At 39.2% G+C, this 14,358-nt stretch overlaps 1 protein-coding gene across 1 annotated transcript in view; it reads left to right on the top strand.

The window, feature by feature from the left end:
• KDM5A (lysine demethylase 5A) overlaps positions 1-14,358 on the top strand; it is a 113,852-nt gene that overhangs the window by 68,024 nt on the left and 31,470 nt on the right. Inside the window, exons 17-19 of the mRNA XM_049882155.1 lie at positions 267-417; positions 1,869-1,983; positions 4,613-4,968. Coding sequence (XP_049738112.1) covers positions 267-417; positions 1,869-1,983; positions 4,613-4,968 — 622 coding nt within the window. The remainder of the gene's footprint in view (positions 1-266; positions 418-1,868; positions 1,984-4,612; positions 4,969-14,358) is intronic.

The raw sequence follows: 14,358 nt of genomic DNA on the forward strand, positions 1-14,358 counted from the left end.
GTATATTTGGGGGAGCCATTGTTACCAGTGGACTATCATAGAAGACTTATTCGTAAAGAGAAATTGCCTTACCTGAGAGAAATTTTCTATATGGATTAGGAATGACCACCTAGTCACAAAATTTTATTGAAGTGGAGAGATTTTTAGAGCTGCAATGTGTTTCTACTAATAGGTTGATGACTCTCTTGAGAGAGATTGGTGAAGATTTTAGAATGGCTTTTTATATCTGTGGTTATGCTGCATGACTTTTTATTTATTTGTTACAGATTTGATTGAATTACGAGTAATGCTAGAAGATGCTGAGGATAGGAAATACCCAGAGAATGATCTCTTTCGAAAACTCAGGGATGCTGTAAAAGAAGCTGAGACATGTGCTTCTGTGGCTCAGCTGCTTCTGAGCAAAAAGCAGAAACATAGGTAAGACTAAGAAGAGTTTCATTTCCCAGTGGTTTCTGTTTCTTTCAGAGTAAAGACAGAATTGTAACTGTGGCCTATGAGGCCGGACATTATCCTTGACCCCTGTGGCCATGTCTCTCCCTCTCCCAATACTGCTTCGTTCTTATCCCCTTTCAGTCTACTTTCCCTTCTTTCTCACTGCCCTCTGACAACTGTCTTCCTGTTGCTGTTCTTCGTACATCCCAGGCTAGGCATATACATGTTAGGGCCTTCACACTTGCTGTTTGCTCTGCTTGGAGCTTTCTTCCCATACACATCCAGGTGGCTTGCTTCCTCACTTCTTTCAAGTCTTTTTTCAAATGTCAGATTCTTGGTGAGGCTTTCCTTGACGATCCTTTTTAAAAATGCAACCTTTTAATCCTTCTTTCCAGCTTTGTTTTTCTCTAGCTCTTACCAGCTCTTAATACACTAGATAACTTTATTTATCGCCTCCTCTCCACCTCCACTAGAATGTGCACTGGACTAGAACGTTAAGGACTTTTGTCTGTTTTTATCGCTGTATTTTTTTGTGCCGTGCCTGGTACACAGTAGGTGTACAATAAAGATTTGTAAATAAAGAAATGAACTAAGGTTATCTGGGAAAACAGGATGTATAAACTGTCTGCTACTAGGTACTACAGGCGGAAGGCAGGTAGCAGCAAAGACTAATTTTGAATATGAGGGTAAAGGATGCAGAGGAGGCTATTTAAAAGGCATACAAGTATGTACCCTTGACTCGATGTAATTCATGTGTGTTACATTTTCTGTGGTATTGTTTCATATTCATTCCAGCTTGTTCCTTGTACCTGGATGGCTTTTTTTTTTTCTGTAGCAGTTCACATTGGGTTTAAAATTACTTTGTAAATAGCTTTACCTATGATTTTATCAGAGAACCTTTCTTAGAGACACTGATCAGTGGATCTTAACTTCTCTTTGGGTCACTGACCCTCTTGAAGAACTTGATGAAAGCTTAGGGACTCTTTTCTTAGAAAAATGCACTTAAACACAAAATTTTAAATCAGTTTCAGGGGTTCATTGTCTCCTAAGTCAGATTAAAGACCTTTATTCCACATAATAGCATCTTGAGATAAAGGATGTAGTTTTTAATCCTTACTTTTTCTTGAGATAAAGATTTTAGTTCATGGTTTTACCTATGAACTTTATAGTTCACTGTCAGAAATTTATTGGTGTTTTGAAATATTCAGTACTTAATAGAAGTATGCCTTGCTTATTCTTAAAGGAACTGTAACTTGGAAAGTTGAATCTTTGAATCAGTAACTAAAGAGCTAAAACATTTATTTCCGCCATTTCAGTGGAATCCCTCAAGCACTTAGGATTGCTTAGGCTAGAATTCTAAAGAGATTAGAAGCTCCTTTGATATCAGAATGATTGTGAATTTTTCTTGCTTATATCTCAATATTATTTCGCATCAGGCAGAGCCCAGATAGTGGGAGAACTCGGACCAAACTTACAGTGGAGGAATTGAAGGCCTTTGTCCAACAACTTTTTAGTCTTCCGTGTGTCATCAGCCAAGCTCGGCAAGTAAAGGTGGAGTATTACATTCTTGTCTTGGGTAACCCCCTTGGTGGTGTGGGCTGCTATTTAGGTTTGTTTCTTTTCTGCTATTTAAGGTTTTTAGTAAGTAGTAAGAATCTCATGGCATCATTCTTAGACTTTATTCCTCATTTAAAATTCTGGGACTAAGGCTAGTTTAGGAGCCCTGGTGGCACAATGGTTAAGTGCTTGGCTGCTGACTGAATGGTTGGTAGTTCGAACCCACCAGCCACTGCTCAGGAGAAAAGACCTGGTGATCTGCTCCTGTAAAGATTACAGCCTAGGAGACTCTATGGAGGCAGTCTTACTCTGTTATATAGTGTTGCTGTGAGTCGGAATTGACTTGATGGCACACAAAAACAAGAGTACTTTATAATTTTTCTTTATTTTAGGTCAGAACCTCTATTTAGCATAGATGTCATTGAAGTGTAAGAAGTTAGAATCTGAATGTGTCAGTGAATTATTAGTACCTTTTTTTTTTTTTAATTGCACAGTTCTAAAATTACTAGGACCGTGATGGTTTAATGAATATATAAAACTCAAAAGTACACATCAAATATATTAATCTGCATAGCCAATTAGTAATATCTTGATAGCTTGGTGTCTGTTTTTGTGTTTTGGGGAATGGATAGAGTGTCTAAAATAGTTTGTTAAGATCATCAACTTGAGAAATCTAGTATCAGTTGTGTTCTTATCTTATTCCATTTCAGAAGAGCATGTTGATTGTTGACCACTGTTCTTGAAACACTTTCTTCTGTAAACGTTGTGATACCTTATTCTTCTAGTTTCTTCTTGACTCATTGGCATCTTTAGTTTTTTTTTGCTATACTTTTTCTTCTTTGCTTGACTTCTAAGTGTGGGAATATGTTGGGAGTCTCAGCCGTTTCTTTACTTTAGGTGCACACTCTCCTAATATCTTACTTGTCCAGTGACATTAAATATCACCCATATCCTGTTTACTCCCACATCTCCAGCTCTGACTGCTTTTCTTCTTTTCTGTAGACTTGTACATTGAGTTGCTTTGGGGAACCACTAGAGAATTTTAACCACAGGGGAGTGATGTGATATGATTCATATTTTAGATGATCACTGGTTACTAAGTGAAAAATAGACTGCAGGGGATAAGAGTAGAAGCAGGAAGGCCAGTTAGGAGGCTGTTGCAGTAATCCAGAGGACAAATTCTAGTAACTTAGAGCATAGTTTATACTGTTTCCATTTAGCCAACTAAAAGGCATCTTAACAGCTTTGCAATGAGTTAAGCGAATCAGAGTTCTTGATTCATTTATTTCCTTATATTCCACATCCAGTCTCTAAATTACCTCCAAAATATATCCCAAAGCCAACCATTTATCATTACCTTCATTGCTTAAACTGTATTCTGAGCCACTAGAAGGAGCCCTGGTGGCACAATGGTTAAGTGCTCAGCTGCTAACCAAAAAGTCCGCGGTTCGAACCCACCAACTGCTCCGCAGGAGAAAGAGGTGACAGTCTGCTTCCGTAAAGATTACAGCCTTGGAAACCCTATGGGGCAGTTCAACTCTGTCCTGTAGGGTTGCAGTAAATCAGATTCAGTTTGACGGGAATGGGTTTGGAAAGCACTAGAATCTGTGTTTTGGATTACTGCAACAGGCTCTTAACTTGTCTCCCTTCTTCTACTTTTTTCCTCTGCAGTCTGTTTTTCATTTAGTAGTGAGAGTGATCATCCAAACTATGAATCAGATCCTATCATTCCCCTGTGGTTGCAGTTCTCCCCTGGCTCCCCAAAGCCATTAGAATGAAATCCATACTCATTATAATCTCCAAAGTACTGTGTAATCTGACCTCTGCTTATTCCCCAGCTACATTTCTCACTCACCCACTTTGCTTCCCCTCATGCAATTGGACCAATACACCAAGCTCATTCCACTTTTAAGGCTTTTGTAGTTACTGTTTGCTCTGTGTGAACTGTAGCCCTGGTGGTGCAGTGGTTAAGAACTCAGCTGCTCACAAAAAGATAGGCAGTTGGAATCCACCAGCCTCTCCTTGGAAACCCTGTGGGGCAGTTCTGCTCTGTCCTGTAGAGTCGCTATGAGTTGAAATTGACTCGACTGCCACGGGTTTCTGTGTGAACTGCCCATCCTCCGGATCTTCATATGGTTCCCACCACTACCTTCTCTTCATTTTAGTTTCAGGTCCTATCTTCTGTGACTACCCTAGCTGAGTAATATGCTCCCCTACCTTTCTAGTCATTTTCTATCATGTTGCCCTATTTTATTGTCATAGCACTTAAGATGAACTGTAAACATTTTATTCATATGTTTATTGTCTTGCCACCTCTATTAGAATGTATGTCCCTTGAGGACAGGGACTTTTGTCTCTTTCAATACTGTGTGGCTAGAACAGTGCCTGCATCTGAGTCAGCAGTCATTAAATAGTTATTTTATAAATAAGACTATAGAAGTAATTACAGAGAAGCATATGTATGCTTCTAACTATCATACCTATTTGGTGCTATGATGGTGAGATCATAAGGTGGTCTAGAGTTGGTTTATCAGTTGTCCTTTGGCTTGCCTGAACTATGTCCATTCCATACTAATTTTGTATCTTTGGAATTTGCTTTCTGTTTTTGTTTTGACCCTTTCAGAATTTGCTGGATGATGTGGAAGAGTTCCATGAACGTGCTCAGGAGGCAATGATGGATGAAACCCCAGACTCTTCCAAACTCCAGATGTTGATAGACATGGGCTCTAGTCTCTATGTGGAACTACCTGAATTACCCCGACTGAAGCAAGAGCTACAGCAGGCTCGATGGTTGGATGAAGTAAGACTGACCCTATCAGATCCACAGCAAGTCACTTTGGATGTCATGAAGAAACTGATTGACTCTGGGGTGGGGTTGGCGCCCCACCATGCTGTGGAGAAAGCAATGGCTGAACTACAGGAGCTCCTTACAGTGTCCGAGCGATGGGAAGAAAAGGCTAAGGTCTGCTTACAGGCAAGGTGAGCACATGTCTTGGTGACTGTCACCTCTTTAGTAACTAGGTCAGAATGGAGAATGGAAAAGAGGAGCATAAAGGACTATGTCATTAAGTGTTTATTACATGGTTTGTGTCTTGCCAGGCCAGTTACTAAGTTATCAGATGATACTACATCTAGATAGTTTCAGATTTTAATTACATGCAGAGTACTTTGTTAGGAACTTTAAGTGATACAAAGTAGTATTTGTTTTAGCACTTGCTTGGAAAATCTGGTGGCTGTAGTGGTTAAGAACTATGGCTGCTAACCAAAAGTTTGGCAGTTCGAATCCACCTGGTGCTCCTTGGAAACTCAGTGGGGCAGTTCTCCTCTGACCTATAGGGTCGCTGTGAGTCAAAATCGACTTGATGGCAACAGGTTTTTTATTAATGATATTATAGTTAGGAACTACGACGTGTAAAGCTTATTGCAATGTGTTTTTCATGTTACTTGAGAGATACAGATAAATGCTGTATTCAGAGGAGGAGAGATCATTGTGAGCTTGGATGGTTAGTAGAGAAGCTTGAGAGAAAAGTGAGAGTTTAGGCAGAGCCTTGAAGAGTGATAGGATTGAAGTGGAAGGTAAATAAGAGAGATGTCATAAGCCAAATTCTAAGGTGTGTTGAGGTGACAGAAAATAAAAGAGTTTACTAGAGTGGAGGATTTATGCAGGAAAGTAGTGGGAGATAAGAATCGTGAGGATGTTAAGCAGTTGCGTTAGCATTGGCACCCTTGAATTTACAAGATGTAGGTAAAGTACACTGACTCCTCACTTATCAACTATCTGGTTATCTAATATTTCGCATTTATGATAATAGTAAAAAATTTACTCTCTGACTATTTTGCGCATTAAGGAGGTGGCGGGCATGGCAGCAACAGCTGTGGAGGGGGGAGTGTCCACTCCCTCGAGGAAGATCTCTGGGCGGCCTCTGGGAAGCTGGGCCATGCTACCACATGCCCTCCGCTCCCTCTTGCTGGTGGGGCACCATTCTAGCTATCACGCAGGGTTGGCCTTCTTCGTGGCCGTGGTCTCTGGGCAGTACCGAGCCAGTGGACATCTGTTCTGGGTTCTCAGCTCCTATGCGGCCTGATGTCCTGCAGCTCGAAATTGCTGTGGGGTGGAAAGAGAGGAAACAAAGTGGCATTGGAGAGGGTGTGAGGGTGTTTGGAAGGAACAAGTGCAAGTTTCATGACATCCCAAAGTGAGCCAAACTGGGCCTGAAGCCTCTGCCTTGGCGGGGCCAGGTGCACTGCCAGTCTCGCAGTGCCTTTGCTCACAGGAAGCCCCGAGCCTCCATGACTCGCCAGGCCCAGGGGGCAAAGCAGGCCCCGGGATCCTGAACTTGGGGCTTGCAGTGGTGGGAGTGGAGCCCTGGAGGTGGATCCCAGAGTTACTTGAGGATAGAAGGCGCTGTACTCACTGCAATGACAGAGAAAGGGGGAAGGAGCCAAGCACTATTTCTAAGTGCTTTTTTTTATGGAGACAGTAGTGAAAAAGACACAGAAGGTCCCTGCTCTCATAGAGCTAACATTCTAGTAGGAAGAGACCAATGAATAAGTGAGTGAATGAATGAGCTTCAAATGATTAGTGTCGTGAAGAAAATAAAATTGGTAAAGAAGTAGAAGATAATGGAGTTTATGGAGTGAGCAGTGAGTAAAATTTTCCCTTTTTAAACTCCTGTCAAAGTTTTCTTTCTGAAACATCCTTAATCTTTAAAAAAAAAAAAAAAAATTTTTTTTTTTTTTTTTTTTTTTTTGCTGCATAGACCATTTTATTTATTTATTTTATTGTGATTTAGGAGAAAGTTGACAGAGCAAGTTAGTTTCTCATTAGGAAATTCACACACAAATTGTTCATGGCATTGGCTGTAATCCCATATTGTGTCAGCTCTCTCCCTCTTTCCCTTTGCACTCAAGGTTCACCGTGTCCGTTCATCCAGTTTTCCTGTCTCCTCTTGCCTTCTCATCTTTGTTCTGGGTGGGTGTTACTCATTGGATCTTGTATACTTGATTGATCTAAGAAGCAAGTTCCTCACATGTGCTATTCTTTGTCTTATAGGCCTGTCTAATCTTTGGCTGAAAGGTAAACTTTGGGAGTGGCTTCAAGCCTGAGTTACAAGGGTGTTTGGGGGCCAGTCTCGGGAGTTCTTCTAGTCTCTGTCACGCCAGTAAGTCTGGCCTTTTTTGTGAATTTGATCATTTGTTGTACATTTTTCTCCCGTTCTGTCTGGGACCATATATTGTAGTTTCAGTCAGAGCAGTCAATAGTGGTAGCCATATAGCATCTAGTTCTTCTGATCTTGGGGTTGTGTAGGCTGTGGTTCATGTGGTCCATTAGTCCTTTGGACTAATTGCTTTCTTGGGTCTTTAGTATATTTCCCTCTCCTTTGCTCCAAACTAGAAAAGACTGATAGTTGTATCTTAGATAGCCACTCTCGAGCTTTTAAGACCCAGATGCTACTCATCAAAGTAGGATGTAGAACACTATCTTTAAGAACTATGTTGTGCCAATTGATATAGATGTTCCCTGAGTCTATGGTCCTTTGCCTTCGAGCCTCTGAACTTCAGCCCATGAGGTGTTTAGCTATGTCTAAGAGGTTTCCCTGACTGTGCCACTTGTGTGCTCTATTGTCTATATTAACACATGAGGAGCACCTACAGTCATGTATTTAGAAATTTCTACCACCAAACCTGTATATGCCGATGGGTATGCCCTCTTACCCTCTCCCTCACCTCTTGGCATATCAATCTGTGTATCAATTGATAGATTATTGTTTGTTGATTCTATTGTTGCAGGATTGTCTATGCTATAGCAATTACTGTACAAACCAAACCCAACCCATTGCCATGGAGTCGATTCTGACTCATAGTGACACTATCAGACAGAGTAGAACTACCACGTAGAATTTCCAAGGAGAGGGCTAGTGGATTCGAACTGCTGATCTCTTGGTTAGCAGCCATAGCTCTTAACCACGACACCACCACCATATGAAAACAAAAAGCCAAACCCATTGCCTTCGAGTCAATTCTGACTCATAGTGACCCTGTAGGACAGAGTAGAACTGCCCCATAGAGTTTCCAAGGAGCGCCTGGTGGAGTTGAACTGCTGACCTTTGGGTTAAGCACTTAACCACTACGCCACCAGAGTTTCTGCGCCACCACCATGGTTGTCCTTTATTCCTGCATTCCTCTCAGTGTCCTCTCTTGCCTTAGATATGTTGTACTGGCTTCTCCTGTGTTGTGTATTGCCTTTCCCTTCAGCGGTATTATCTCATACTTACTATCTCTTTGGCAAATTTCTCTTCCTCCCCACTCATCCCTGGTAACCATTGAAGAATCTTTCTTTTCTTGTGTTTAAGTCTTTTGTTGTCACTTTATAAAAGCAGTTTCATGCAGTATTTGTGTTTTTGTGATTCTTATTTCATTCAGTGTAATGCCCTCCAGATTCAACCACGTTGTGAGATGTTTTGTGGATTCGTCACTATTCTTTATCGTTGCATAGTATTCTGTTGTATGTATGTACCGGAGTTTGTTAATCTTTTCATCTGTTGATGGGCACTTAGGTTGTTTCCACCTTTTTGCTATTGTGAATAATGCTGCAGTGAATATGGGTATGCATATATCTATTCATGTCACGGCTCTTATTTCTTTAGGGTATATACCTAGGAGTGGAATTGCTGGATCATGTGGTATTTCTGTTGCTAGCTTTTTGAGGAAGCGCCATACTGTTTTCCAAAGCGATTGTACCATTTTACGTTCCTGTTAGCAGTGTGTAAGAGTTCCAATCTCCCCACATCCTCACCAACATTTGTTATTTTCTGTTTTTGTGATTAGTGCCAGTAATGTCAGGTGAGATGACATTTCATTGTAGTTTTGATTTGCATCTCTCTAATTGCTAATGATCGTGAGCATTTCTTCATATGTTTGTTAGCAGCCTGAATGTCTTCTTTGGTGAAATATCTGTTCATTTCCTTTGCCAATTTTTTAATAGGATTATTTGTCTTTTTTGTTGTTGTTGAGGTGTTGAAGTTTTCTATAAACTTTAGAGATTAGACCCTTGTTGGATAGGTTGTAGTCAATTTTTTTTTCCCAATCTGTAGGTTCTCTTTTTACTCTTTTGGAGAAGTCTTTTGTTGAGCATAAGTGTTTAATTTCTAGGAGGTTCCATTTGTCTAGTTCATTTTTTTCTATGTGTGTATTTTTAGTTATGTTTGGCGATCTATGCCATATATTAGGACCTCTAGTGCTGTCCCTAATTTTTCCTCCATGATCTTTATAGTTTTAGGTTTCATATTTAGGACTTGGATCTATTTTGAATTTTTATGTATGGATCCTGTATCATTTTTCTACAAACGGATATCCAATTTTGGCAGCAGCATTTGTTGAAGAGATTTTTCATTTCCCCATTCAGTAACCTTTGGTTCTTTGTCAAAGATCAGCTGTCCATAGGTGGATGGATTTATGCCTGGGTTCTCAATTCCACTCCATTGGTTTGTGTCTCTTGTCGTACCAGTACCAGGCTGTTTTGACTACTGTGGTTGTGTAGTAGGTTCTGAGATCAGGTAGTGTGAGGCTTCCTACTTTGTTCTTGTTTTTTAATAAGGCTTTACTTATCTGGGGCCTCTTTCCCTTCCATATAAAGTTAGTGATTAGTTTTCCCATCTCGGTGCAGAATGCTTTGGGATTTGGATTGGGATTGCATTATATCTATACGTTGCTTTGGGTAGTATTGATATTATTAAATCTTCCTATCCAAGAGCATGGTACGTTTTTGCATTAATGTAAGTCTCTTTTGGTTTCTTGTGGTAATATTTTGTAGTCTTCTTTGTATAAGTTTTTTACATCCCTGGTTAGATTTATTCCTAAGTATTTTCTCTCTTTGGGAACTATTACAAATGGTATTGTTTTCCTGATTTCCTTTTCGCAGTTCTCTTTGTTAATGTATAGGAATCCAGCTGATTTTTGTATGTTAATCTTGTATCCTGTCTCTTTGCTAGATGTTTCTATTAGTTCCAGTAGCTTTCTTTTGGAGTCCGTAACATTTCCTATGTATAGCATCATATCATCTGTTAATAGGGATAGTTTTACTTCTTCCTTACCAGGTGAAGATGCCCTTTATTTCCTTTTCTTGCATTATTGCTCTCACCAGGACTTGCAATGCAGTGTTTAATAAGCGTGGTGATAACGGGCATCCTTGTCTGGTTCCCGTTCTCAGGCGGAATGCTTTCAGAGTCTCTCCGTCAAGTGTAAGGTTGGCCTTGGTTTTGTATAAATTCCCTTTATTATGTTGAGGAATTTCCCTTCTATTCCTGTTTTGCTGAGAGTTTTAATCAGGAATAGGTATTAATCAGATGCCTTTTCTGCATCAATTGATATGATCATGTGATTATTTTCCTTTGTTTTGTTTATGTAGTGGATTATGTTGATTGATTTCTAATGTTGGACCAACCTTACATGCCTGGTATGAATCCCACTTGATTTTTTTTGTTCATGATACGTTGTTGTGTTCTCTCGGCTAGGATTTTGGTGAGAATTTTTGCATCTGTATTCATGAAGGATAGTGGTCTGTAGTTTTCTTTTTTAGTGGTGTCCTTGCCTGGCTTCGGTATTAGGGTTATGCTGGCTTCATACAATGAGTTTGGGTGTATTCCTTCTTCTTCTAAATAGTTTGAGTAGAATTGGTGTTAACTCTTTGAATGTTAGGTAGAATTCTCCAGTGAAGCTGGACTGGAGCTTTTTTTTTTTGTTGGGAATTTTTTTAGTGATCCCTTCAATTTCTTTTTTTGTTATGGGTCTGTTCAGATTTTCTACCTCAGTTTGTGTTAGTGTAGGTTGGTGGTTTCTAGAAATTTGTTCATTTCCTCTGGGTTTTTAAATTTGTTAGAGTACAGTTTTTCGTAGTATTCTGTTAGGATTCTTTTTATTTCGGTTGGTTCTATTGTAATATCACCCATATCATTTCTTATTTGAGTTATTTGCATCTTCTGTTCTTCTTTTGTCAGTCTGACCAGTGCTTTGTCAATTTTATTAATCCTTTCAAAAAACCAGCTTTTAGTCTTGTTGATTCTTTGTATTGTTTTCCTGTTCTCTGTTTCATTTTATTTCTGCCCTGATTTTTATTATTCCATTTCTTCGGGTGACTGTGCTTCTTTTGCTGCTGTCTTACTAATTGTTGGAGTTGTAGGGTTAATGTTTTGATTTTTGTCCTTCTCTTTTGATGTATGCATTTATTGCAATAAATTGACCTCTGAGCACTGCTTTTGCTCTGTTTCAGAGGTTTTGGTATATTGTGTTTTTGTCTTCATTTCATTCTAGGAATTTAAAAAATTTTATCTTTCATTTCTTCTGTTACCCAGTAGTTTTTAAGCAGGGTGTTATTTAGTTTCCATTCCTTAATGGAAATTTAATTCCTGTTTATAGTGTTGTACTCAGAGAAGACACTTTGTATCATTTCCATGTTTTTGAATTTGTTGAGACTTGCTTTGTGGCCTAAAGTGGGGTGTATTCTGGAGTATGATCCATGAGCATTGGAGAAGAATGTGTACATGGCAGCTGTTGGGTGATGTGCTCTGTATATGTCTGTGAGGTCAAGTTGGTTGATTGTGGTGTTTAGATCTCTGTGTCCTTGTTGAATTTCTTTATAGTTGTTCTGTCCTTCATGTAGAGTGGTGTGTTAAAGTCTCCTAGCATTATTGTGGAAGTGTCACTTTCTCTTTTCAGTGCTGTTAGAGTTTATTTTATGTGTTTTGGAGCTCTGTTGGTGGGTGCATATAAATTTATTATGGTTACATCCTCTTGGTGGAATGACCCTTTAATCATTATAGAATATTCTTCCTTGTCTTTTATAGTGAATTTTGCTTTAAATCTATTTTATCAGAGATTAATACTACCACTCCTGCTTTTTTTCTCATTATTTCAGCAAAAAAAGATATGTTTTTCCATCGTTTCAATTTTATTTATATTTTTGTCTTAGGTTCGTCTCTTGGAGACAGCACATGGATGGATCATGTTTTTTTTATCCATTCTGCCACTCTCCATCTCTTTACTGGTGCATTTAGGCCATTTACATTCAGTGTCATCATCAATAGGTATGAGCTTATTGCTGTCATTTTCTTAGGATTTTTTTTTTGTGGTGAGTTTTTTCATTCCACTTAATTTTCTGTGCTGAGTTTTTTGTTTTTTTTTTTTTAATTGTGGCATGTCATTTCATCTCCTTTGTCATTTTTGGTTTTGTGTTGTCTTAGTTATCTAGAGCTGCTATAACAGAAATACTACAAGTAGATGGCTTTAACAAAGAGAAGTTTATTCTCTCACAGCCCCGTAGGCTAGAAGCCCAAATTCAGGGTGTCAGCTCCAGGGGAAGGTTTTCTCTCTCTGTTGGCCTTTTCATCAATCTTCCCCAAGTCTAGGAGTTTCTCTGCGCAGGCGCCCCAAGTCCAAAGGACGCGCTGTGCTCCTGGCACTGCTTCCTTGGTAGTATGAGGTCCGCCTGTCTCTCTTCTGGCTTCTTTCTTTTATTTCTCAAGAGATTGCCTCAAGACACAATCCAGTCCTGTAGGTTGAGTCCTGCCTTACTAACACAACAGCCGTCCATCCTCTCTCATTAACATCACAGGGGCGGAATTTATAACATATACAAAAATCACACAATACTGGGAATCATGGCCCAGCCAAATTGATACACACATTTTTGGGGGGGACATAATTTAATCTATGACATGTGTGTACTGAATCTTTTTGATTTTCTTCTTTTATATTTCAATGAGTAAGTTTGTTGACTTTCTGTATGGTTACCTGAAATTTTCCTTTATCTTCCTAAGTTTAAAGCAGTAATTTATTTCTTGATACCGCCTTGACTTCCTCTCCATGTGGAAGTTCTAAACCTGCACCTTCTATTCCCTCTTTGTGTTTTGAAGTTGTCGTCAGTTGTAGATTAATGTCTTTGGTTCCCTGTTTTCCATCTTTAAGCTTTATTTTATTTTTTGAGAGTTCTTTATCTGGGCTGAGATCTGCCTGATGTTGTCATGTGCTTTAATCTCAAGTTGTCTGGTGTGTTGTTAGTTTTCTCTCCAAAGGACTCCCTGTAGTATATCTTGTAGTGTTGGTCTGGTTTTTACAGATTCCTTCAATTTCTGTTTATCTGGAAATGTCCTAATTTCGCGGTCATATTTGAAGGATAATTTTGCTAGATAAACAATTCTTGGTTGGCGGTTTTATATATATTAACCCATTGCCTTCCTGCCTGTATGATTTCTGCCAAGTAATCAGAATTTAGTCTTATCGACACCCCTTTTTAGGTGATCTTTTGTTTTTTCTGAGCTGCTTTCAGGATTCTTTCTTTGTCTTTGATTTTGGAAAGTTTGGTTATGATATGTCTCAGTGTTCTTCTTTTGGGATCTATCCTGTATGGGGTTCATTAGTGCTTCTTGTATAGTTATCTTCTCATCTTTCCTGACGTTGGGGAAGTTAACATATCTTCTGCATTTCTGTCTGTGCTTTTTGTTGACTTCTTCCCTTCTGCAATTCCAATCACGCAAAAGTTATTCCTATTAATAGTGTCCCACAAAACTCTTAGGCTTTCTTCGTTTTTCTTTTTTTGATTTTTATCGTGCTTTAAGTGAAAGTTTACAAATCAAGTAAGCCTCTCATACAACTTTCATTTTTCTTGATTGTTCCTCGAACAGATTAGTGTCAAGGGCTTGGTCTTCTATTCTGCTAATCCTGTCGTCCATTATTTCAGTTCTATTCCTATGACTTTCCATGGAGTTGTCAGTTTCTGCTGTTTTATTGTTAAGCTTCTGGATTTGTCAGTTTCTGCTGTTCTATTGTTAAGCTTCTGGATTTCTAGTTGCTGTTTCTGTATCATTTTTAGTTGTCTATTTGTTTTGTCATTTTGTATTGTTTTCCTGAATTTTTCTAGTGTTTTGTCTGTGTATTCCTTGGTTTTGACTGTATTCTGTATAGTTTTATCTGTGTGGTCCTTGATTCCTTTGAGGTCCCTATACATAAGCCTTTTGAATTCCTTATCAGGAAGCTCCTTTACCTTTTCTTCCTCAGGGAGAATATCTGGTTCTTTTCTGTGGTCACTTGTTAGAGCTATCTTGTCATGCTTCTTCGGGTGGTTTGCTATCGTCCTTTGTCTCCAGAACATTAAGGGGTTATTGTATTTGTATTTTATTTGTATAATTATTTGCTGGGTCCTCTTTTGTTTGTTCTTTTGTTTGTTTTATATGGGTGATTTCTGGCAGATGTGGCTGGAGTGGTGCTCTGATCTTTGGACTGGCTGTGCTAGAGCCCTCTGTACCTGTCTTTGAGCAGGTGGAGTGTTGGGTAGGTGTGGGAGCTTGGGTCTTTGTTCACTGAGCTTGCGGGAGA

Source organism: Elephas maximus, chromosome 4 (genome assembly GCF_024166365.1).
Source record: "Elephas maximus indicus isolate mEleMax1 chromosome 4, mEleMax1 primary haplotype, whole genome shotgun sequence".
NCBI classification, from domain to species: Eukaryota; Metazoa; Chordata; class Mammalia; order Proboscidea; family Elephantidae; genus Elephas; species Elephas maximus.